General features: G+C 44.3%; 1 protein-coding gene across 1 annotated transcript in view; it reads left to right on the plus strand.

Annotated features, from left to right (window-relative positions):
- Positions 1-27307, plus strand: part of LOC146195431 (putative sodium-dependent multivitamin transporter) — a 136132-nt gene that overhangs the window by 57726 nt on the left and 51099 nt on the right. Inside the window, exons 13-14 of the mRNA XM_084596794.1 lie at positions 2938-3119; positions 24566-24666. Coding sequence (XP_084452920.1) covers positions 2938-3119; positions 24566-24666 — 283 coding nt within the window. The remainder of the gene's footprint in view (positions 1-2937; positions 3120-24565; positions 24667-27307) is intronic.

The following is a 27307-nucleotide window of genomic DNA, read 5'->3' on the forward strand; positions in this document are numbered from 1 at the left end:
GTGCGCTAGCATTTAATCTACCTCCTGCTTTCTTTAAGCATAATATTTGTTACAGTGAAAACGGGCTATATGTAAAGTAAATACTTGGTAAGGTTTTACGAAGCGCCGCAAAAAAAAAAAGAAAAAACGACCAAAACTCAGTAACAGAGGACTAGAGAATGGTTAAGGCAAAGCAATTTGCCAAGCGACACTAACACTCGGTTCAGTCAGTCGGTTGACACTCGTCCCTCTATTGAACAATCATTTGACAGAATATAAGTTTTATCGAAAAAAACTGATCCATAACGCCAGTTCATATTCTAGTTTTTATTAGAATCGGTGGTCTATTGGAAAACAAAAACAATAGGTACATCAACACATTGCTTTGCAGTGATGTTTCGAATGGAGTTTTAAGTCAATAAAATCGTTTAATTAAGGACCGTTTACGTGCTCATAATTATCCTTGTTTTTCGTAATGACGCCGGAGGGCGCTAAGGAAATATATAACAGCGCAATAAATAAGAAAAAGTTTCGAATGAACAAAATATTCAAAAAGCTGCTGCCGCGTGGAAGTTTTCAAGACGAATGCGTCTCTAAATCTGCGCATGAAAACTTCAAAAAAAAAAAAAATTCAAAAGCAGTGAATGTCCGGTGGATGGATGGATGGATGGATGGAATATAGGAGCGTCCCCTTTGAAACGGGGTGGTAGCAGTAGCTATCATGCTCATTTTTCTCCCTATATCCTAATTATTGATTTAGAATGGTTAACTAAACCATCATTCTATTTATTAAATTTGTTCCTACATTACTAACATTATGTCACTTCTTTGCTTTTAAGCCACCAATCTTCCAGTCGTTTTTTGCTAGTTTCCACCGCCGCTTTATTCACCCGGTCACTGTTATTTCTAAACCCCAGAGCTTCAGGAACAGTGATTGCGCCTGCACGAACTTCCGGATGGATACCATTACATTCGAGTATAATATGGGCAATTGTTTCACTGGAGTTTCCACATACAGCACATGCGTAATCTCCATTGTTAAATTTCTTTTTGTAGCTGCGTGTTCTAAGGCACCCTGATCTAGCTTCAAAAAGTAGGGCACTGCCTTTTGAGTTATCTGTGCGTTATCTGTACGCAGATGCGTGGCGCCATCTAGTCAGGTTGACAAACAACAGAATACACATCTCGGGTGGCTATCCCCAGGGAGCAGCACATGAGGTGCTAACTGCGTTAGAAAGAACAAAGTTATAAAGAAACGAACAGGCAGCAACATAAACAGAAGCATTAAGAGATATGCTTTCTCAATACTGCACCTGCGCAGAGTGAGGTGCTCTCCTGAAATGTTTTTTCTCTGGTTATTATATAACACTAAATGTTCTGCCCCAGCATTCTGCGGACACCTTACAACCTGCAGAACACTTCTCAGTGCTTCACGGTCGAAACACAACAGTATATAAGCAACAGTTTGCATAGTCTTTGTACATGGTGTCTCAGCGAATCTAACAGTGAGCCAAGCTAGAAGCAGCGAGTAGAGGACCGATCAAACTAGTTCTTCTAGTCGTCGCCAGACAAAACCACTAAATATGGCTGAAAATATCGCTTCATCCTCTGCTTTTTTTTCTCTTAATATTCTTGCCTAAATCATGATAAGTAGACGTCCGACGAGGAGCAACGTAGTGAATTTTTATAGTTTATTGCTGGAATTAGATGCAGGATTTGCCCTATAGCCGCGTGTTTCATATAAACAATGTATTTCGATGCACTCTGCTTTCTCTGCCAAATGTTTGGGCTTGACCAAGTAGTTGTAAATGCCTTTCTGCTTTCGTTTATTGTGTCCTTCTATCATAATGGTGTTTTATCTTTTCATAGATTTGTATTTTAAAATATAGGAGAAATGCCTCCGTGCGCTTTAAGCAGATGGGTTGTTCAAAGCTGACACGTCATACATCATCGATCTTGTTAAGTGTACGATTCAATAACTAAAATAAATTTAAACATCATTCTATTTTCTATTTTTAACGGCAATGGTAATATTCTTCATTCAAAGCCGACAACAGCAAAGGTAAGACTACCGAAATTTTCAATTTCTTAATTTTTAATAACGTTGTTTATTGCTGCCATACCTCAAAATATTGAACGTCAAAATAGACAATCTGAAATATTGCTGAGTTCCCATCCGCGCATTTTATATTTATTAAATGGCGTTACTAAATATAATACTATCGCCACAACCGTAACAGCTTTGCTCTGCCAAATGCGCAAACGGCTTTCGTGTTGGACGGTGAAAAATATGTAATCAACGCCATTTGAACACGATTTATTGAACACGTCTTAGATGCGCTTTTTTGGCATTCGATATCTCGGATCCGAATTACCGATTCTTGAGTCAACCTTTTATGTTGGTGGTCTTTAATTTCACCATTTATTTCCCCCCAAAATCGAAAACATAAAAAAATATAAATTTTGATTGAATAATTTCAGATAATGAATGGTCTACCCATTATTTTCTCTAAAACGCACGATTTACGCCTTGCGGCACTGCACTCCTACACTGACCGCACCCAGGCTTCTGTCATAGCTTTTGTATTGCAATTCGCTAATCGTCTGAATAGCACACAAGACATTTCCTTTAACATAAAATATCAAATGTCACTCGCCACCCATGATATGATTCCTGACACCTGGTTTATTCCTGATTATTCCGGTTCCATATTCCTTCCATATTCTACTGTATACAGGTTTGATAATTAGTTTCGTGTCCCCTTATTTATTTCTCTTTACTACCGCACCATTGGTTGTTTTGTTTGACTCAGCGATATCCGTTTCAGTGCTAGAGCTCTGGGCGCTTACACTCCCCTTTAAGTATACCACTGATTCGAATAGAGCAGCGTTAAGCAGAAATAAATGCCTAATAATACTTCGGGTGTGCCCTTTCAAAACCACTTATTTGCATTGCAGGGTGCAGCTTGGGCCAGCCTGCTGGTGTGTGGTCTCCAACTGTGGCACGCGCTTGGCAGGAGCATCTCCGGCTTTGCACCGTCGCCAGTGTTTTATGGAACACTTGACCGCTGCCCACAGTCTGCACGTACTGATAATACCAGCAACGTTTCCAGTCTCCTCTCACCAGTATCGGTAGAAAGGTTAGTACTTTCACAAGCAAAATATACAGGACACAGTATTTGTACTAACCCCCAGTTCCAATGATATATCATTAGAAAGGCACTTCTACATAAAGTTATCGCTAGAAAGAAAAAAAGCATACATAAAGGACGTAGCGCAGTAATCGCAAACTTTGTTCCTTACATGAAGGACGCTCAAAGACTTGTCTGTAAGCCTTTTGAGCTGCATGTTAGGGTCTCGGTAACTGAATCTGATGTATAGAACGAACGATAACTTAAATCTGACGCTTTGGAATGAAATTGCGTAAAGACCGTTTTATTTCAATCTATGCCGCAAACACTTTCCTTTAAGAATGCTGCAAAACTTACCTCCAATACTAAAATAAAGGTCGAGTCTTTGGACTTGGAGCTCTGAGTAATTTTGCAGTTCAACACGGACAGCCAATGCACCTCGTTATGTATTTGAAATGACGCACCATAGCTGATATAATATTACAGGGAGCCGTTGTAACCTTTAATCGTTTTTCCATAATCGCCGGCAAGCGGCTTCATCTCTCTGAATCTAGCGCACGGATCAATATTGTACTCTGTTCGTGCGCGTTGTCGCGCGAAGCTAATTTGTCATTTTCGTTGGCGCTCAAGATTCACCCAGATGCATCTCAAAGATTTCGGCCACTCGCGCGTGTTTCGGTAATGCTCCAGGTAATGCTAGTCACCGTGTTTGGCTTTATCTAGATGCTTCTTCGCTTCCTTTAAATTAAGCTTTGATGGGTGCGACGGGAATTATCAGTTCGTCGACAAGAGTTTGTTCCTATCGCCGCGCTGGGTTTAGTTGTTTTGCAGGCACAAGGCAGCCCAATAAATAGTTGATTTCAGTGCAAAAACACCTGTCTCCGCTTCTAGTGCCTATGGCCTTGTCATCACCTCGTGACAATGTCGTTTAACCGTCTCAATAACGCTTGAGCAATAATATTACAGTAACCTCAAGCAAACGGCACTGGCTCGAAAATATGATAATCAATAATTAACAGCCACTAGTATCACTTTCTGCGAGAAGTCATTGCGAAATAAAATAACGTATATAAATGGTAGGTTTCTAATCTATGATGTTAGACGATGATGTACGAATCTTTGATCAGTTAGAAGTAATACTTGATAACTATTCCTCCCATAGCTGGGCCATTGGTTTCTAGGCTCTACTTCAGTGTTTATGAATGCGGGATCGAATCCCGGCTGCGTGGGCCGCTTTTCGATGGAGGTGAAATGCATGGCGTCCGTGTGTTGTCCGATTTCAAAGCACGCTAAAGAATCCCAAGGGGTCAAAATTTCTAGAGCCCTCCACTACAGAGTCTCTAATAGTCTGAGTCGCTTTGCGAGGGTAAACCACATAAGCCAAACCAAATAATTTGGGACCTACTATAGAAATGTGACAGTTAAAGCCGACGCACAAGAGAAAGTCATAAGCAATTCATTGTTGAAGTTTGCAATACTGCATACTACGTTTCTTATGAAGCGCTTATTAATAAACTCCTTTATGGGTATTACCATTATGACTCATGGTAACAACACCTCAGATATTTCAGACTACCCCAATGAGGATATCTATAGGTATTCACTTTAAAATTTGTGACTTGAGTGATAACCACATTTGGTGCGCATTTAGCCTTGATAGCTTGCGTCTGAAAAATATGTGGATAATGAATAAACAAATAAGCAAGGAAACGCGGTATATTCTTGTACATTTAGGGCAAAACTCATGGTACTTTGTAAACCCACTTCTGGAGCACTTGAATTTAATAGGGTCATAGACTCATACTATATATGTTAAATCCCTGTGTTTAAATTTTAATTAGAAAGCTATTAAGCAAATATTTTTTAGAGTAAAGTCATGATTTATAAATCAAGCAAAGATTCGTGCAGCAGAAAGATAGATAGGGTACACAAATACACTAAGCCCCGTATTCACAAACGTGCCTCGACTCGACGCTCCACCTCCACTCCGTGGAGCGGAGAATACAGCAGCTACTTCACTCCAGAGCCGATTCGGATTCATGAACGCCCCTCGGCGTTTCCTCCGACAAGTTCTCCTCGAGAATACCTCCTCCACTCGGAGCAGCGCAAGTGGCATATGGGGACGAGATTAAGATGAGCTTTTGGCCCAAAAACTGCGTGCTGAACTGTGTAACATGCTCAGTTTTTCATGTCAAGTCTTCCAAACAAATTTCGCAAGCGACTTCGACGTTAACAGCATAGTGTAACTTCTTTGTGAGCTGGATGAAAAGGACCGCTGTGAAAAATGGCCGAAAATGTTTTTGCATTTGGCAACAGTCGCTGCTGGTGACGTAAGCTTCGAGAAATGGTGTGAATACTTCGGTTTATTTTTTGGTGTGAGATCTACGCTCGGCCTTTGCCGCTTTGCCTTTTTACTTTTTTTAATTGCCAGGCTTTGACAGACTTGTTTTCTTACCAGGCTTTGGCAGATTTTTTTTTTTATTGTCGGGCTTTGACAGACGTCAAAATATATTGCAGGAAAAAAAAGTACAAGCTGCGAACTCCTACGTGCCACGGCCGGTCTCGAGGCTCTCCCTCGAGACCGGCCGTCTACGGGCATATGGCTCTGGCCTGCTCGGAGGCGAGCTAAACTGCTAAACATGCGTGCTGCTTTGCAGCGCATTGCAGCTCTTGCACACTGAATTCGACTCTCCAGAAGAAAATGCCGCGTGCGGTTTCCAAACAAGTAGGGAGCCCTAATTGAAAACGTGCTTGGAAAGCCATGCTCTTCGTCAGCCGCGAATATCTTCCGTAGGACGGGCACACCATCGCGCTCCCTCGACAGCGTCGCGCGTCCGAAGACATACTGCGTACCCTCGGGCGACGGGCAAGCCATTGATGCGCGGGGTGCAGCACAGATGTCCGCACAGTCCCACCGCGCCTCCGGTGCTCGCCAGCTTATTGCGTACAACACGTTGTTCCCCCTCAAATTCGGCGCCGTCTCCGGAAGCGCGCAGGGCGAGCCACGGAGAGTGCGCCGCCGCCGCTCGACTGCGGCCGCGGGCGAGCTCACCGTTTACGGTCATATAGCGCCTCAACTCTGCACTCGGTGGGCTCCGAAAAGGTTGTCCATTTATCCAGTGACGACTTGAAATGCGCCCACGTCACACAAGCGCAATGCGATGATGCGAAGATCAAACGTACAGCACAGCCGTGGGCGGCTGATCACGGTTATCCATGTTCGGCGTGAGCGGCAGGGACGGACGGAGGCTAGCCATGGCCCCATTCATAAAACGATAGCGTACCAGAAGTCCCGGGTCACTGTCACTCTCAGCTGATGCTTTAGAGAAAGGTTCGGTGCATCCTTGTCGTATCTTCCTTCGTGAAACGTTTGGTATACCGGTAGAACGAATTCCACACAGCGAGCGAGCGATGCGATGTCGGCCATGTTTACAAGCGGAGTGGCGGTCGAGGCGCGGCCAAGGTAGCGTCGTCGCAGACTCGAGATTCTCGAGTAAACTCAAGTTTTCTCCGCCGCTGGAGGAGCGATTCGAGTGGAGATTGCTTTCTGAAACGAAAAACAGGCCTCGAGGGCTGCTTGGAGTAGAAGTTCGAGTGAAGGCGTGTTTGTGAATACGGCGGTAAAGCTTCTGATACAGTTTCTCTTTAATTTTGAAAGCCTACAGACAGCGGGCATGTATGCCATAATTACAATTAAAAAATTCCTGACGCCTGTACTGTAAGTAATAAGGTGCACAATTATGTTGCACCGTTGCAGATGGGTTGTTAGTATCTAACGAAGCATACAGCAAAACAAAATTCCGAGAGCACTGCACAATCGGCACTGGAGAAGTGCCTAAGCATGAGCGTCGCTGCTGTACACGGCATATAGCGGGCCTCGCGTAGAGACTGAAGACTGCGGAAATTATGATAGTAGGTAAGCCGTTGACGACATTGTGTAACAAGCTGCGTGCTGATCGCCCCGTGGCGTAGTGTTGCACTACATAAGGCTACCACCACCAATGTTTTAGTAACGACGTGACTATTATCCCACAGCGCCAAGACATGCTGCGTTGCCGGCTCACCTATACGTCACTGTCGCTAGGTGCGCGCCATGTGCAAACCCCAACGGCAGCGCGTGGTTGCTAGGGGGCGACATTGCGACTATAGTGTACTATATTGAAGGTAGTCTGTCGAAAGAAGGCCCGCGCCAGAGGAGCGCATGAAGCAGTGAGTGCAGAAATCTCTGGCGTCCGCGCGGCGGCGCCTTTCCTTGCCGCTGGCAGCCCTCGACCGCGCGCCGCTACAGCTGGACCGCACTCTGCCTTGGAGTGAATGCACTGTTGAGGGTTTTCTCTAATTAAAAGATTAGGATAGCTGTTCTGTAAAGGATGGATTCAGAGGGAATGATGACCCAGCAGGTCCTTATCGCTTTTTTATTGTAGCGCGCGGTTACGACCGCTGTACAGAGCACGCTAGGCACACCCGCAGTTCTCGCGCCGCCGCCCTCACGCTCACAGTCACTCCAACACCACACAAAACTGTGTTCAGACAACACCGGGAAAAGAGAGCAATTTGATCTGTGTTTTACTAGCTGTTTAAAAAATGTCTGTGCAGGTGTCCTAGCAACTTGTATTAGTGACCACACGCCTTTTTTCTGTTTCCACCCTATTGAAAATCAGACTCCTCGAACTCTGGTTCATTGACGACTCATTAGTGAAAATGGAATGATTCTTTTCGGTAGCATGCTATCAAATACAGATTGGAGTGACGTCTTAAGCATTCAAAATGCCAGTGATGCGTACAATGCTTTTGTTGACAAAGTAATTAAATTCTATGAAGCAGCATTTCCTGTTTAGAAAGTCGTTAAATATCGCAAATCAAGAAAGCCATGGATTACAAGGGAACTTTTGGAAGGAATAAATAATTGAGACAGGTTATTTCAGGAATTTATCAGGACTAAAGATGTAAATAAACTTCTGCAATATGAGAAGATTACAAACAAGCTTAACACTGACCTGAAGAAAGCCTGTACAGAGGTTTATGTTAACAACTTCACGACGATTTACGTCTGCCCCGAAAAAGCTTGGCCTCTAATGAAATCCCTTCTTTCGCAAAACGCGCATACTGCCCCACAAGAACTCATAATTGATGTCATTGCTTATTCAGGCTCCACATTACCTGAAAAATTCAATACTCATTTTCTAACGTCTGGCATTACGCATATTTGCGATAGCGCGCATTCTGTATTGTATTTTGATGATCGGTTGGCAGATTCAATATTTTTATCTCCTACTACGCCGTATGAAGTTGAATCCGTGCTGAAAGGTCTCAAGGACAGCTGTGCTAGCGGGTACGATGAAATAGCAGTTCGTCCAGTGAAAGCGCTGGCCAACCTGCTCAGCTTACCTCTTTCACACATCCGCAACTGTATCTTGCGTGACGGTTTGTTTCCTGAAAGAATGAAAATTGCCCGCGTCTGCGCGGTACACTAGGGTAGCGACAAGAACGTTTTCGGGAACTACCGTCCTATTTCCGTACTTTCGGTGTTTTCAAAGATAGCGGAGCACGTAATCAACAGTAAATTGGTAAGCTTCTTATACGGCGAGGGCGTCATAAAATCGCAGCAGTACGGGTTTCATAAAAGTAAATCAGTAGAGTCTGCATTGTTAAACATAAAATAAAAAATTATTTCGAGCATTGAAAATAAACTTTACACAGTAGGCATTTCTTAGATTTCAACAAGGCCTTCGACTACATAAATGATGACATTCTTTTCCATAAACTGGAAAGATACGTTGTTCGTGAAACTTCGCTTCGTTTATTCACGAGTTATTTGCAGAATCGACTCCAGTACGTCGGGTTTGGTAACGTTAAATCAAGTTTGCAAGGTATAAAATCAGTTCAGTTCAGTCGTTCAGTCGTGTCCGACTCTTCGTGACCCTATGGACCATGTCACGCCACACTTTCCGGTCTCTCACTATCTTCCTAACATCACATACCTTCATAACCATAACACATAACATAACCATCCCCCTTCTCCGGCGACCCTCAACCTTTCCCAACATCAAATCTTTCTCCAGCGACTCCTCTCTTCTCATCAGATGACCAAGGCAGCTGAGCTTTAACTTTAGAATTTGACCCTCCAATGAGCAGTCAGGGTTTATGGTTGACAATATCGACTGATTTGATCTTCTGGCAGTCCAAGGAACTGTCAAGAGTCTTCGCCAGCACCACAATTCAAACTCGTCAATTCTTCGGCGGTCAGCCTTTTTCACAGTCCAACTCTCGCTTCCATACATCACAACTGGAAAGACCATAGCACGAGTTATACGGACCTTGGTTGGCAGACCAATGCCTCTGCTCTTTACTAGGCGGTCAAGGCTAACCATTGCTCTCTTTCCCAGAAGCAGGCGTCTCCTAATTTCATGGCTGTAGTCTCCTTCCGAGGTAATCTTGGAGCCCAAGAACAGACAATCTGTCACAGCTTCCACTTCTTGTCCATTGATGCTCCAGGACTTGATAGGGCAAGACGCCATGATCTTTGTCTTTTTAATGTTCAGTTTAAGCCCAAACTTCTCACTCTCTTCTTGTACGCGCATCATAAATTTCTTGAGTTCCACTTCACTTTCTGCCATTAAAGTGGTATCATCCGCATATATAAGTGTGATGTTATATATGGGCCCAGGTCCGTTCAGGAGCTCTGGGCAGGTAGCAGAGCAGGTTCACAGACACACGGATGCTTTTCTTTTCTTGACCAATTAACGTAACTGGCACAGACATGCATACAGCCTAGCTTATCCCAATAGGATATGTCCCAACACGAAACCGTCCTACTTCTGGTTTTCCGCTCGTGGACTAGATGCCGGTGCAGGCGAGTCCGCCGGTGCTCCGTTCACGCCAGTCGCCCGAGGACTCGGTAGCGCGGCAGGCCACGCTCCGGCGTCTGTGTCCGGCGTCTGCTTCACAGTCCGGGGTACTGCGGTGTACCGCGGGGTACCGCGTCACGCCCGGGTACTGCGAAGTGCGGCACCAGTGCGGCAGCACAAGTGCGGCGGCCAGGCACGCTGGAGCGGTTGAGCTGTCTCCGCAAGCTGTTCGCCTGATGGCGAAGCGCTGGGCAGTACCAGACCTCGGACCAGGTGCCCGACAGGTGCTGGCGAGCCGGCCTTGAACGCCAGGCCCAGGACGATGAACTCCGCCGCCAGCGACGCCCAGGAGCGTCCGACCCGTTCGCTTGCCGGAACAAACTCACGCGCACTGGCACGCCCCGCACGCGGCCACACTTCACTTCCTTTCAAGCCACCCGCACACTCGCCACAATCACCATCATCACAACCTCCCCCCGTTCCAAGACAGTTTCTTGCAACTGTTCTGGCGCCGGGAGGGGGGAGACGTGGCGGGAAATAAATGCACAAACTACACAAATAACCACAAAGCAGAAACACACAAAAATTCGTCACAATCCACCCACCATTCACAATCCACAATGCAACACACAATCTGGTAACAGTTTTCTGGGCCGATTTTTCCGGTTATAATACAGTTTCTGTTTCTGACGTGCTCGTGCTAGTTGTTCGTGAGCAATCTGGCACGTATCCTCCAAACGGTTTCTGAGCTCGACGAGGTAGGTGTACGTTGACCGAGTATCTCCATCGATATGCTGATTGGTCCAGAGCTCCTTCAGTACTGTTAGTGGTCCTCGCACATGACGGCCGTAAATCAACTCAAAAGGAGAAAACCCAAGGCTTGCTTGTGGAACTTCTCGGTATGCAAACAGTAACGGTGCCAGATACCGATCCCAAGACCTAGGTTTTTCTTGGCACATCCTCTTCAGCATAGTTTTCAATGTTCCATTGAACTTCTCCACAAGACCATTTGTCATGGCATGGTAAGGTGATGTCCTCAGAAGCTTGATGGAAAGAAGACGACCAACTTCACTCATGAGCTCTGAGGTGAACGTGGCTCCTTGATCGGTCACCATTTCTTTCGGTATGCCAATGCGGGAAAACATCTCAACGAGCGCTTCAGCAACATGCACAGCATCAATAGCTGGAAGGGCGACGGCGTCTGGGTACCGTGTTGCAAAGTCAATCAAGGTGAGCACATATCGGTTTCCTTTATCAGACGTAAGTGAGAAAGGTCCTATGAGATCGACGGCCACTCGTTCGAAAGGAGTGGTAATCAGTGGCATGTTGCCTAAAGGGGCAATGCCAACTTTGCCTTTCGGTGTTGTTCTCTGACACTTATCACATGACTTAACGAATCGTTTAACATCTCCATGTATGTCAGGCCAATAAAAGTCCTGAAGTATACGATCAGTAGTACGTCTGATCCCTTGATGTCCGGCCATAATACTTTCATGTGCTATTTGTAAGACTGATTGCCGGAGTTTTTGTGGAACAACAACCTGCTTGAAGATCCTTCCCGATGTCATACAGTAATATCGCAAAAGAATATCCTCTTCTTCACAAAAATGGTACGAATTACCTTTACCTGATCGGAATTCCTTATCTACCTTAAGGAAGAGCCGTTTTAAGGATACATCTTTCTGCTGCTCTTCTGCTAACTGGTCCTTTGTCATGTCACACAGAAGAATGGGTGGCACGCACAGCGGTGTTTTCTTTTCTGTTGGCTTGGCCAAGGCTGCAACACATCGTCTAAAATTCACAGGTCGCTCCTGTTCTCGGGAATCTTGCGAGGTATGAAGCTCTAGGCTGCTTGAGGTCATCCAGTCGTGATTGGGATCATCTGGGGCCCTGACACCTGGGCCGGCTTGCACGATAAAGTCCGAGCTAAGTCCAGACTTAAATGGTGTCTTTAGAAAGACCAAGCTTATTTAAGACGGCTCGTGTTCCGAACGTCGAACGCTTCGGGTTCATGTTCACCAGAGTGGCTTCTCAAAACGGCCTCAGCAACCACTTGGGGCATTTTTCCTCGTAACACAATCTTAAGCCGCAAAAAGTAATGGCACGGATTTTACACAACTCAAAATTGACGGAATGTGTACATCTTACAGCAGGGACAGTGCCAGCGCATCCCTGTATTTCCCTAATTTCTCTACTTAGACACCTGGCGTCCTTGTGTCTTAACCAAGACAGCACTAGAGTCGTAATCACACAAGCGACTTATTCAAGTCAGGACTGAAGCCCAGTCTTGACTCCAGTCTTAAGCGGCCATGCTAGTGGCCTATTCTTAAGACTCCAGTTAAGTCTGGACTTAGCTAAGACAGTCTGAAGATTGTTTTGTGCAAGCGGGCCCTGGTATATTCCCAAGCACGAGATCATACAAGGGCCGCTTCATGCAAAGCGCGGTCACCTCGCCTTTGAAATATGGCGTGTCCACTGGTACTCTTGCCACCGGTAACTGGGTTACCGAACCATTGACAAGTACTATCCTCTCGGTCTGCCCTGTGAAGCAGTTCTTTGGGACCAAACCCCGGCGGACAATAACGACATTACTACCAGTGTCTCGAAGCACGCACACTTGTTTCCCCATCACAAACCCTTCTACAATGGGCATTCTTCCTGTTGAATTCTGAGGTGCGTCTTTACTGACCTGCGCCCAACTGCTAGAGTCGGATGGGCTCCGGGCCGTATGCCAGTCAAGATGATCAGCACGTTTGGGAGCCTGAATTGCAGAGCATGCGGCACTCTGTTCTTCCTCTTGGTGTCGATTCCTGCAGTTTTCGGCCTTGTGTCCGACCTTTCCACACGAGTTGCACTTGAGCACCGGTCTAGTGGACGTGCGGCAATCGGAAGCCCGATGTCCTGGACGATTGCATAACATACACCGCAACTGGGGTTTATTCGGCAAGCTGACGGAACTCTTGATATGAGGTTTCTCTTCGTCAGGGACTTTACCGATGTTCGAATAGTTCTGAGCTTCCAAGTATCGATCGGTTGCGTCTGCCATGATGTCGAGTGTCTTGCACTCCCGTTCTTTCAGAAACACAACGAGTTTCGGGTGGCAACACCGCAGGAACTGTTCACCGATCACATGATCGCGCAGGTCTTCAAATGTCTTGGGAACACTCGCCATTTCGATCCAATGGTCGAAGTAACCCGAAAGCCTGGCGGCTAACTGCCTTCCCGTCTCGCCATCTTCTGCTCGAGCTTTTCGAAATTTCTGATGGTAACCTTGAACCGTGAATTTAAAGCGCTGCAGAAGAGCCTTTTTGACCTTTTGATAATCTAATGAATCTGCAGCTGACATCCTGCCGATCACGGTCAAGGCTTCCCCAGTTAGGCACATACTTACGGCCATCGCCCATTTATCTTGAAGCCAGTCCTGTCCTACTGCCACACGCTCAAACCGTTGCAAATAGGCATGCAGGTCATCTCGTCGCTCGTCAAATAGGGGTAGCAGTTTTTTGAGGGTTGAAAAGCTGTACTTGTGGCGCTGACACTATGGGCTCGATATCATCTGTCGTGTTGCTCCTCGCTCCTTCTTGGAGTCTGAGTTTCAATTCCAAGATTTCTTTCTCTCTCTCCGCGGCTATGCGACTTTGCTCTCTTTCAGCAGCACGTTCGGCCCTTTGCTCCGCGCGTTCCTTATCTATCCAGTCTCTCAGCTCGGAGCCTGAGAAACCCAGCTGAGCGCCCAACGCGGCTAGACGCTCTAGGTCCATCTTTGCTCAAACGTCGCGATGCGTGTGAGCCCGTCCTCGACTCTCTGCCCTCTCTCTGAATGATTAGTTCCTTGAATCTACTAATTTCTAGGATCCTGGCAGGCTCGCCAAATTGTGATGTTATATATGGGCCCAGGTCCGTTCAGGAGCTCTGGGCAGGTAGCAGAGCAGGTTCACAGACACACGGACGCTTTTCTTTTCTTGACCAATTAACGTAACTGGCACAGACATGCATACAGCCTAGCTTATCCCAATAGGATATGTCCCAACACGAAACCGTCCTACTTCTGGTTTTCCGCTCGTGGACTAGATGCCGGTGCAGGCGAGTCCGCCGGTGCTCCGTTCACGCCAGTCGCCCGAGGACTCGGTAGCGCGGCAGGCCACGCTCCGGCGTCTGTGTCCGGCGTCTGCTTCACAGTCCGGGGTACTGCGGTGTACCGCGGGGTACCGCGTCACGCCCGGGTACTGCGAAGTGCGGCACCAGTGCGGCAGCACAAGTGCGGCGGCCAGGCACGCTGGAGCGGTTGAGCTGTCTCCGCAAGCTGTTCGCCTGATGGCGAAGCGCTGGGCAGTACCAGACCTCGGACCAGGTGCCCGACAGGGGCTGGCGAGCCGGCCTTGAACGCCAGGCCCAGGACGATGAACTCCGCCGCCAGCGACGCCCAGGAGCGTCCGACCCGTTCGCTTGCCGGAACAAACTCACGCGCACTGGCACGCCCCGCACGCGGCCACACTTCACTTCCTTTCAAGCCACCCGCACACTCGCCACAATCACCATCATCACAATAAGGTTGTTGATACGTTTTCCAGCAATCTTCACGCCAGCTGAAGACTCGTCCAGACCGGCCATCCTCATGATGCACTCTGCATATATGTTAAATAGGCAGGGCGATAGTATGCAGCCTTTACCTCACTCCTTGCTCGATCGGAAGCCAATCAATAAGACCATGCCCAGATCTGACTGTGGCCTCTTGCCCTTCACACAGGTTCCTGAGGAGACAGATGAGGTGAATTGGAACTCCCATCTCTTGGAGAGCTTGCCACAATCTGCTGTGATCTACGCAGTCAAAAGCTTTCGCATAATCAATAAAGCAGTAGATGGGTTTCTGGAACTCTCTAGCTTTTTCCATGATCCAGCGAAGGTTAGCAATTTGGTCTCTAGTTTCTCTGCCCTTGCGAAACCCAGCTTGCACGTCCGGAAGCTCCCGATCCACATACTGCTGCAGCCTACCTTGGAGGATTTTCAACGTCACCTTGCTAGCATGCGAAATAAGCGCGATCGTGCGGTAGTTGGAACAATCTTTGGCACTGCCTTTCTTTGGAACGGGGATGTAAACTAACCTCCTCCAATCCTGTGGCCACTGCAGGGTTGTCCAAAGCTTCTGATATAATGTATGCAGAATGTTAACAGCGTTATGATTGAGGTTTTGAAGCTATTCAGATGGAATGCCATCAATTCCGCTAGCTTTGTTCTTAGCAAGGCTGGCTAAGGCCCATTCAACTTCACTCTTCAGGATGCCCGGCTCGAGATCAGTAATCACCACCGTCTTATGTTGGGTTTGCACATTCGGGTCCTTCTTGTACAGCTCTTCTGTGTATTCCTGCCACCTCTTCTTTATTTCTGAGTCTTCAGTGAGATCCTTGGCTCGTTTGTCCTTTATCACGCCCAGCTTAGCACAGGAGCTTCCTTTGATATCTTTTATAATCTTATACAGAGCTCTTGTGTTCCTTAATTGGTTGTTGTCCTCAACTGCTTGGCACTGTATGTTCAGGAAGGCATTCTTATCTCTCCTTGCTATTTTCTGAAAATCCGCATTGAGAACCTTGTATCTTTCTCTTTCCCCCATAACTTTTGCCATCCTCCTTTCCTCAGCTATTTGCAAAGCCTCTTCAGATAACCAGTTTGCTTTCTTGCATTTCTTTTGCTTTGGAACTACCGTAGTAGCAACTTCTTGTATTATATCACTAACATCAGTCCACATCTCTTCGGGCTCTCTGTCTTCTAGATCTAATTCTTGAAATCGATTCCTCACTTCCACAGCGTACTGTAATGGAATTTTATCCAGATCATACCTGAAAGGCCTTCTAGTTTTCTGCGTTTTCCTCAATAGAAGCTTTATTTTGGAAACAAGAAGCTGATGATCGGTGCCACAATCAGCCCCAGGCCTTGTTTTTACTGCTTGTATAGCGCCTCTCCATCTCTGCCGGCAAATAATATAATCGATCTGATTCTTGTACAGAACGACCGGTGAAGTCCATGTGTACAGGCGCCTCTTGTGCTGTTGAAAATGAGTATTCGCTATGGTCAGGTTGTTTTCTTGACAAAACTCTACTAGCCTCTGCCCAGCTTCATTTGACTCGCCAATACCGAACTTGCCCATAATTCCGAATATATCTTCACTCCCAACCTTAGCATTCCAGTCTCCTATGCGAAACACGACGTCTGATGATGGGGTGCGGTCTAAAAGGCATTATAGGTCCGCATAAAATCTGTCAACATCAGCTTCTTCAGCAGTAGTGGTCGGTGCATAGACTTGGATAACTGTTATGTTGAAAGGGTGACCTTGGATCCGAAGTGAAATCATTTGGTCGTTTTTGGGGTTATACCCTAGCACTGATTTGCCCATTCTTCTGTTTACTATGAGAGCGACCCCATTCCTTCTCTTGGATTCGTGCCCACAATAAAAGACATGATGGTCGCCGGAGTTAAATTCTCCCATTCCGGCCCGCTTGAGCTCGCTGATACCCAAGATATCAATGTTCAATCTGTCCATTTCTCGCTTGACGACATCCAGTTTACCTTGCGTCATAGATCTTACATTCCATGTTGCTATGTGATATATCTCCTGCAACATCGGACTTTCCGGTCGCGTCCCGACACATCCACAACTGAGCATCCTTTTGGCTTTAGCCCAGCCGCTTCATTCGTCCTGGAGCTACTAGGAATTGCCCTTTGTTCATTCCCAGTAACATGTGGGACGCCTTCCAACATGGGGGGCTCATCTTCCGGCGCCATATCATATAATGGTATTGTGACTGGCCATAGTGTTTTCTTGGCAGGAAATACTGGAGTGGGTTGCCATTACCTTCTCCAGTGAATCACATTTTGTCAGTACTCTCTGCCGTGACCTGTCTATCTTGGGTGGCCCTATACAGCAGAGCTCACGACTTCATCGAGTTTCGCAAGCCCCTTCGTCACGACAAGGCAGTGATCCATGAAGGGGAAGGTATAAAATATGGTGTGCCAAAGGGTTCGATTTTAGGACCATTACTGTTCCTTCTCTATATAAACGATATTATAATGATACCGCAGACACCTAACATTATCTTGTACGCAGATGACACAAATGTATTTCACAGTGGTCCCGATCTTGTGTAAATAATGGATACGGCAAATGAGTGGCTTTGTATTCTGTCGATATGGTTATCCTCAAACTAGCGCTTAATGTAAAAAAAAAACAATTATATAATATTCCGAGCAAGGAATAAGTTAATTAACAATAATATAAAGTTAACATTTCAGGGCCATCAAATTAATAGAGTGGATGTACATAAGTTCCTAGGCGTGTACTTCCATGAACATCTGAGCTGGACACATCACGTATCAAAACTGCGGATAAACGGTTCAAAAACGCTTGGCCTCCTCAACAAGTTAAGGTTTATTTTGCCAGCTTGGCTTAAACAGAAACTCTATTACGCAATGATTTTCTCCCGCCTATACTACTGCATACTATTTTGGGGGAGCACTGGTAAGGGTAACTTAGAAAAACTGTACGGCCTGCAAAAGAAGTGTATTAAATTTATATCAAATAAATGGCGATATGAACATGCATTCCCATTCTTTTTGAAATATAAAGTATTACCCATTACTAATGTGTTGCAGCAGAGTCTCGCACTCTACCTGTATTAAAAAGTAAAATCACACGGACGAAATTTCGTTACGAGATACAGACGACCAGACTCTGGTCATATGTTAAGAGATTAGAAATACTTAAAGCGAAGCGCTGGAACAACGTACAGTGAGGAGTCAATAGATTATCAGCTACCGCTATTACTAAACACGTTTCCAGAACTGCATTCCATCGCAAACGATTCTAAAACACGCTATTCTTTTAAATAACAAGTGACAGAAGCACTACTGCTAAAGGTTGCAGATTGTTATCAAATGTCGCGATAATGTTTTCATTTTATTGAGACTTGAAAAGAAAAACCTGAAATTGGCAAAAAAAAAGGCAACCAATACGAGCTGGCTCATATCGAATGTTAACTCAGAACCAGGACGGGCCTTCAATTGTGGTTGTTGGCGAGTTATACCTTGGTAACGTTTTCAACCTAATGTTACCTGAGACGTCACCAATGAATGCGTGAAACTGTTTTGTGCTGTTAGCTTTTTTGTCGATACTCTGTTTTTGCTTTTGTTACTTATGTATATTTCTTTCTTTTGATTTCATTGTGTTGTTGGTTTTTTCGCGTCGATGCTCTGTTTTTTCTTTTATTACTAATGTTTATTTTTTTTTTTTTAATTGTAAAAGACTGCGCTTGAATTTGATGCGATTTGTCTAATGTACAAGGTCTCCTTCAGAAAATACTGGCACTGTTCACCGCACAGCGTGCGCGATGGTCACGAGGCCCCGTCAGGCGCCATATGGACGCCTTTTGCCTCGTGACCCTCAGCAGATGTAAAAACAAAAATTGCCAAGTATATGTACCCCGATTCTGCTGAAATAAACTTTATTTCATTTCATTTCAAGTCAAAATTGCCTGGAATTCATAGGCTTGAAGGGTTTTGCATAAGGCACGGTCCCTGTCATTCTATAGACCGTTTTCGCGGCGAGGAGGAAAATAGCCTCGAACCGGAACGCGCTGCGCGGCTCCTCCTGTCCGGTATGTGGGGACGCGGGGATAGCAGCGGGGGCGGCAGGGCATTCTACGGAGAAAGCGCACACATTGCAGTCTTTTGCACACAGAGTGTCTTGAATAGCCGCAAAGTATCTAAGCCGATTAGCTGATGTGAGCGACGTGCTTTCTTTCCCTGTTCTTTCTACTTTCGCCCCTTTCTTTCCTTCATTTCCCTGATCGTTTCATTTCCGTCGGCCGCAGTTTAGCTGCTAAGAGCTGCCGCGGTTACCGCAATCTTTTTTTTTTCTCAGTTGTTTGCATTAACAAAAAAATAACAACTAAAAGGAGATGTTTAAGAGAAGATAAAAGAGTAACAGCGGACGTATGGACGTGTGTTACTATACACTGTTCCACTTGCAACTCACTCAATTAGGCGAAGACGAGCAGCTTCTGAATTTCAAGCCCTAACCGAAAATGTTTCGCTTTGGCAGCCTTTCGTGCGAGTTCAAAACACTGTGTTTGTAGTTTAGGGACCGGAAAAACTGAATACCCGTGCAACAACGGCAGACTTTGGGCAACAAGCGGATGATATTCCTTGCGGCAAATATTTACGAGATGCTGCCAGGTAAAGAAGAACTATTTCGATTCAGTCACCTGAGGTAATGCAAGTATGAAAGAACCTGTCCCACTTGAAGACAATGATATACTAATAAATTGGTTGTCAATTTAGTGAAACAGCGCTACAATATTTTTTTTAAACATGCATCTCGTAAAATTTTGCTGGCGATAATAAATGGGAATATGATCACAAGCGATTGCTTGCAGTAAGCAAACCTTGCGACGAAAAATGAACTATATAATTGGTGACAAAAGCAACTTTCGATGAAGTCATTATGGGACATAATTTAAGGTCCCAATTCCATAGGTATCATTTGTTCATTTTATCTTGTATTTTAATGTCAGCATGACGGCAGCGTCAGACAAACGCAAGTAACGCCCAGTCAGAGAAATTGCAGGATAGCAGCTTCCGCTGTTGACAAGTCATCGCCACTCACCGCACATACCGGCACACAGGTGGTCGAGTCATGTAGGCAATGCTGAAATCCGATTGCCTAGTAGTGAACGCTTGAACACCCTGCCTGATTGTCACCCAACAAAAGTAGCCAGGGTAGAGTAAATGGATCCGTAATGGATAATGGATACTTAAGAATAGAACCACAATAGAGGTGTGGGAACTTCTGCAGTAGCCGCTCAAGCAGTAAAGCGTATATGAAGGATCGGTTGACCCAACTAATCTAGTGCGATTAGCGTTGCTCCTAAACGTGACATGAAACGGCTACATTCGCTTTCTTTCTTTCCTCAAATTGTTACGGTAAGCCGTCTCTAGAAATCATTTAAGAATAAAAGGTAGATCAAAAGTTGCCTCACTGCCAGTGGTGCGCCGCCGCCTCTATGAGCCATATAAAAGTTACACACTAAATGTAATCAGGCTTGTAGCCTTCAGCCGACCTGATCAGGAGCATAATTTTTTGTCATTTCAGACCGAATGGCTTCGCTGCTACTGAATTTTTTTTTTCTTTCAGCTAGGTACTTTTAGAAAGCAAAAATTTGCACACGAAAGCTCCAAAATGCCGATTTCCGATACTTGTCGCCTGTTCCGCGGATGGGACCCCACATACCAGCATGGCGGTTGTTCACAACTCGGCCGCTAGATGGCGCCACATACACCAAATGGCAGCGTCCATGATAAAACGGTCAATACGCGAGTGACGCAGAGCTGTCTGGACAAAGCTAGGAGGTCGAAAGAGTTGCGACTCACGATATTAAAGACAGAATGCAATCGCTAACAATGTCATATTGATTGTATGAGAAGCTTTCCACGCAGCACCGCGTCGACTGACCAAGGCCCATTAAATGCCGTGGCGGGCGATCTTGTTGGGCGCTGTTTGCAAAAAGATCTTCCCGGCGCGTTCCCTCCTTGACCTCTCGGGACATGTGTTTTGATTTCATGTTTGTTCACTCTGAAACCCACAATTAACTAAATAAGCAAACCTTGCTGGTGAAATTATTGTTTTGGCCCTTGCTGTAGTACCGGGTACTGCAGCTGGCGGATCCGTGATTGTGACGCTCTACACTTATTGTTATATTTAGGGTTTCTGCAGTAATTGGAACTATGTCCTGAGGTACTACGTACTACGTCCTACGTTTACGTTATATGCGCACTTCCTGGGGGTTGATGATTTCTTACGTAGTATTTTATTATTTAGTTTTCGCAAACGGCACCTGTTCATTCCAGAGGGTGACAGTGCAATTTGTAGCTCTATATATGTGCACTCCTTTTGATATGTTGCACTACCACATTGGTAATTAATTTAGTACTTCGTGATTTCGCGTTTCAGCGCAGACCCTGCAGAGAACTCGTTTGGAATTGTCCGGAAGTTCAGTGAATTTTCACTTCCCCCTCTAGAGAAGTTCCTCACGACTGTATACGCATGAAACTGCCTATCATTTTATAACCTTGCTTGAAGCATTATTTATAAGGACGGCGCCGACACCCCTTCAGAAGCAATAAACACACTGTTAAATGGGAATGACAAGGGCAAAACTATGACCTCGAAGCCTATTAATGAGCTTTAATTGTTCTAGTTATAAATTAGATGAAGCTGAATCTTCTCTCGTTAATGTAGGAACAAGCGTCCAGCCCGCGTGTTTGGGGGTCGAAAAGTGATTCAATAATTATTAATTATTTGGCAGTGTACGTGGTCGGAAGGTCATTTCGAAACTTAATTGTCCCTCTTTAAAACATTCTTCTCGTGGATCCAGATGAGGCAGCAGCGTACCAGCCATTTTCTATGCGAGTGCACAAAAACTGTGGCCGGGGCGGGCTTTCACAAGTTCTCAAAACATTTCTATAATGCATCATCGCTGTGATAGAAAATTTATTCACAAGACCTTTCAGCATTGGAGAACTATGTACCAAGAGCATCTGTGGCGTGGCAATGCTTGCGGAGCAAAATTTGATTCCAGTGCTGTTGGGTGCAGTGTGCACAAAGAAGATATTAGAATGAAGCTGTCCACTGCTTGCATGCTTATACACGCGTCTTTTCTTTTTGAAGGACGAAACGTAGAAAACGGCGCAAGGCTAAACAGATCAAAACTTGTATTACTGAGCAGGACAGTATAAAGCCCGCAGAAGTCCGTCTGAGAAAGGTTATTCCGTGCCTATATATGAGGTGTAGCGAATGTATTCAAACGTCAGCTGCACCTCACACACAGCATTTTAGCTTCACAAGAGGTCAGAAACTATTTGCGTTTCTTCCGTAAATATTTTCTGTATCAACAAGCCCAAATAGATTCAAGAGCATACTCGCCTGATCCACCTGTACTGGTTAAGCTGCTACGAGCAAGCACGCGCGTGCTAGGGGAAGCCTGCGGCAGCACCACTTGTCGGCGTCGGCGCAAACGGCCTCCGCACCGCCTTCTCTCGACTCACTACCCCTAACCTGTTTCACTATATTTGTTGCGCCAGCGGGGTTCACCCTCCTTGGGTTCACCATGGCAACGTCGCCGAGGCGACGTCACCGCATGCCTGCTTAATTTATGATTTTCCTTGCTCATGCTCGTCCTCTTTTTCCCAAATTGTGTTTTATTGTAATTAATTGGCACGATTTAATCACGTTTTGATCCGATCACGGAGCTCAAGAACTGCGCATGTGCAGCTACCCTTTTGAACGAGGAAAGGGGCGCCCATGCATAGGCGGCCTCCTAAAAAAGGCTAATTTAAAAACAAATCCTCACACTGCACTCGCTGTGGCACTCATGCAAAACAAAACTATGACGTCTCTGGACGTGTTGTCAGTGCATGATACCATTACCAATGTTTTTGTTCCTTCGTTTTTTTTTACAAAGAGTACTGACTTATCTCCGCCTAGTATGCCCCCAGCGGGCATTTAGAGCATCCGAATAAACAAAAACGAATTAACAAGTGAGCATTAGAAATCACATAAAGTAGGTTTCCCATATTAGAAACCATGATTCATGCAGTAATTATGGGAAATGCAGAACAAGAAATACAAGGCTGCATGTGGTCAGTGAGATAACATCCCATCTTAGTCTGTATTTTACAATCCAAAATTAGTTTTGCATATGTTGCTCATTGTTCTTTAACGTATATGTGTCAATCATAAGATTCCATAATATATGCATTTGAATAAAGAGCCGCCAATGAAACAAAGCTTCCTGCACTGAGCCAAACTAATTATTTCTGGTTTTCGCCTAAACTATACAAATGGAAACGTTCGAATCGATTACCTTCTATATAAGCCGAAAACAAACATCCGGTATGGCAAAGTAGTTATGTGAAACGTTTTTCTATCTACATTAGCCCGTTAGTTCCACTTTTACTGCTATAGCTCACACATTTATTCTTAACTATGTGAAAGGCGAGTTGAAATCCATGCTGCATAGTACAAGCTTTATTCTTCACATATCACGTATAATATCGGATAGTTGGTTTTTCCTAAACTGAACGAGGAGTTGTGGAACCTCTAAAGTAAATCGTTACCAATGCTTTAGGTTATTTATTTCTTCAACAATATGAAGTGACCAACGCTGCCAATGCTTCCTAGATATCGAAGAGAGCGACAATCATTTAATTTTGGTACATGACAAAATATTGCATACTGAAAAGACACTACATTTGGAAGTGGTCACCTATTTGCAAAAAGGAACTTCTGATCTGCAATAACTCTAAGGTGGTCAAGAAATTCCACTAAAGAAATTCAACCCGCTGTGCGCTTTATTTGCACTAAACAATGGTAATACACTCACAACAGATATATCCCTGTAAATCCTGTTTAATTCTACCTTCTTTTTTTGATCTAGAAAACACTTATATTTACGTGAAGCTGCGTTAAACTGCTTAGTCGACAGCTTTCTTGCTTCTAACCATGAGTCCCCAGAGACGGTATAAAGTCAAATTCAGCGCCAACTTCTTAGTGCTCAAAGGGTTATAGAGGCAATTCGAATGTGAAAAAATTAGTAATTTTAAAATGAAAGGAAGTGAAATAATCATTCGTTGGACGACATCTGCTGGAGGAAATCTTTAGGGGCGATGTGCCTTTCGCAATTTCATCCGAGAGCATTCCCGTCTCTCTTCATGTTACCCTGGTTTTGTATAAGTATTTTGTAACATATGTTTTTGCGACTTTCCAGATATGCCAGTAGGTTGTTCCGGCTCTATTTATTTTGCCACGAAGAGAATCATTTGCTTTGTTATTTTTCCATGCATACTGAATTAATTTTTCACTTTCATTACATCAGGTCATATTAGCGATATGCATTAGTATGCAAGATTTTCACAGTTATGCCAGACATATCCAAAAGTTGAGTTCGTTTTTTGTTTATAATTAAAAAAACAAAATCTCCGTAATGTTTTAATACGCAGACCTTCGAAATCAATGCACTCCGGCCAGTATTTAACTGATGTAATAAAAATGCGACGATCACTATGCGCTTGACTGATTAGACGATAACACGCACAGGATCCGGCCCAGAAGCCATATTTGCTCCGGTGTTCGGCAATATGTAAAAGTTTGCTTGTTAAGGTATGAAAACATTTCGCACTTAGGCACTGGTGGAATTTCTGTGTGAAGCTGAAAAAGAAGGGCATAATAACTGGTCTGCCAAGAAATCATACAAGTTATCCCATATAATACTGGCAACATTTAGGTGCACAGATAGTCTAACCTAATATATAATTAGAAGATATTCTTTGAATTTGAAAATTGCAGGCTGTGAAATCAAATCAATTACGGGGCCGCACTGAGTCGTAAAAATAAAGCTACTCAATTTGCATCCCTACAGTTTTTTAGCATATGAAATGCAATGGACCAATCCAGCTAAGAAAAAAAAACCTTCTAATACAGCAATAAATACTGCATTTGTACTTTTTATGTTTTTCAATGTCAGTAAGGTCGAGATATGTTCTCTGGTGTACTATACGCAGGTCAAACGTCTTCCCGCTCTACCAGCTGTCTTTCTTCTGGATCTGCTTTCTTGGTGCTCTGCTCACTATCCTGCTCGGCAATGTGCTGAGTTTCGTGACAAGTGAGTATCGTAGGTTCGTGCTTTTTCGGCATTGTTATGCAAATTTACCACAAGCAATAATACTAAACCAAAGGAACGAGTAAATGTTTATAATTAATGTTTAACATTCCTCACATATATAAAAAGGCTGAGAACAAAAACAATTATGTAACATCTTTATTGTCGGTCCCAATATATTTTTGAAGCGCTAAATGCTTCCTCAGAGCGAAAAGTATATGTATGAAACTGGCTGCTAAAAAGAACTACGAATAAACATATTGTTTATCTTAATAGTGATTCTCCTTGCGGATCATTAAAGGTTTACCCTAGTTTTGTTTTGTCGATGGTATAAACAAGTATATTTTCTTACTTCTAGATTTTATACCATTGCTTTTTCTTGCCCGATAAAATTATGCGGACAGTAGAGTTAGTGAACAATATCTCGGTTGGACACAAAAATTTATCGGAACCGATGCAAAATTACCTACTGGGAACGTGAATGTTTGTTGAAATTAAATGCGCCGGATATCATTTTCTCGTGTGTTTAGGGCCACCAAAATTGGCTGTTGGCCAATGGAAAACTCAGTTAGTGGTCGGAAGGGGTGCTCTCCTTAAGTAGTTACCTGCCGACGTTTGGAGCGCGATTTCAAACTGATATGAAGTCCAGTATGAAAACAGCAGTCACTTGCCATACTCTGCGTCTATGTGCGCGTAGATACCGTAATTGTACGTGCTCACATAAGTCTGCTTCACATTCAAGAGATGCACATTTTTATGTAGTGCCACGCAAGGCGAACTACCAGCAGAATAACTCCAGCAATAATGCCATCGGTCCCTTAAAACTTCGAAAGATGTGCATTTGGAAAAAAAAAACGTCTCTACGTCGTGTGGAATGTTTTGCAAAATACTTAGTGCTCGCACTTCTGTACAATTCTGTGAATCTAGATTAGTCCACGTAAGTAATGTTTAATGAACTGATCTGCTCTTCAATATTTTACACACAGGAACTACTAAGACATCAAGAAACAACTCACACCTCACCAGCAACTTCTTTTTGTACATCTGGAAAAAGTGTGGATTTCTTCATCTGGAACTTCAGGTAAGTCTTCAAGAACAGCATAAACCTTGTTTTGACAAGACGTAATGATTTCGCCACGCTTATTCCTGGTCCCTTAAAGGTGTATATTTAATCACCTTCTGCCATTATTTTATTGTCACACATCCAGTGTTGCTATCTTGTGGTTAGACTACAAGATATTCATTGTTATAAGCCAACGTAATAATTCTGACAGAGGAGCGTAATAATAAAAAGGCATTTCCATCATTCTTTTATGAAACCATCAGATGATAAACATTAATATACAAAATCGGCTGCGGTGGGTTTTTTCTTATGCCTTTCTGCACCTGTTCTATGGCTTGGTTTAGCCCGGAATGATCGTCGTTTATTTCTCACCCAGTGTAGCCGGTGAAAAGCTATGTGTGCTTTCACTTTGCACACCAGTGCGTGGCATCATTTTGTCACCTTGCTCATTAAGGTTATTTTATAGTGAACTCGCATACTAAGACGCTTTTTTGCACCTCAACGGCCCCTTGCCTTAAGTCGCGAATAAAATGGAAAGAAGTCTCCATATTTTCGAACACACTCGCATATACACCACCTTTCGACGGGGCTTGACGAAAGAAAAACAAATTTGAGGACACTTTGGCCGACTAAAGTGGTGAAAGGCCTGAGTGCTGTATTCTGCTACGCGACTGTTGCGCATGTAGCGATGAATGCTGCTACGAGTAAAGTGAGCAGCTACTCTTTCACACTGTGCGAATGCATTTATAAGAAAATCCTGCTTGGCAGCGACGAGATCGCACTCCTTGTATCTTCGCAGTTGTTCTACGTTTACTGTTGGGTAGTTGATTTTACAGAGTGCGTGGAGTTAATCAGTAATTAGGCAAATATTTGGAAACTGTCACTATTGAGTAAGTAATAATTATTCATTAACTAATTGGCAAATAACAATATAAATAATAATTAGTGATTGATTACTAAAAACCAATAGGCTGAAATTAATTATGGTTTAGCGTTACTAATCAGTATTTATCTATTAATATTAAAATATGATAACTGGAGAAGGTAATGGCAACCTACTCCAGTATTTCCTGACAAGAAAACCCTATAGACCGGAAAGCGTGGCGTGACATGGTTTATAGGGTCATGAAGAGTCGGACACGACTGAACTAACTGAACTGAATTCTTCTTTGATGCGTGATCAGCAATTATTTATTTAATCAGTCATTATTTATTGAAAATTGACTGGCATATGGTCATATAACGCACGCATTCGCACATACTGTGGCGGTGCTCTATGTGTGATTGGTCGAGACCATTATGACGTTAATGCGTCTCAACCAATCAGAGCCGGCGCAAAAGCGCGACACTTTTACTGAGGACAACGATGAGGCAATAAAGGATTTCGCCTTAACAACCGCTTTCAGCTGTCACTATAAATAGTTGAGATGCTAAAAAAAATGAACGTTCAGCACCTACGTTTGATTATGTTGCAGTCCTCGCATGATAGGTGCCATTCGAAACGTTTTATCTGGCTTATTAGCCTTAGGTGGTTGCTTAAAAGACGCTGCACTTAGCAGAACTATGCCGTTAGTTATGCAC

This window comes from Amblyomma maculatum, chromosome 3 (genome assembly GCF_055883805.1).
Source record: "Amblyomma maculatum isolate TAMU_Amacu chromosome 3, ASM5588380v1, whole genome shotgun sequence".
Classification (NCBI taxonomy): Eukaryota; Metazoa; Arthropoda; class Arachnida; order Ixodida; family Ixodidae; genus Amblyomma; species Amblyomma maculatum.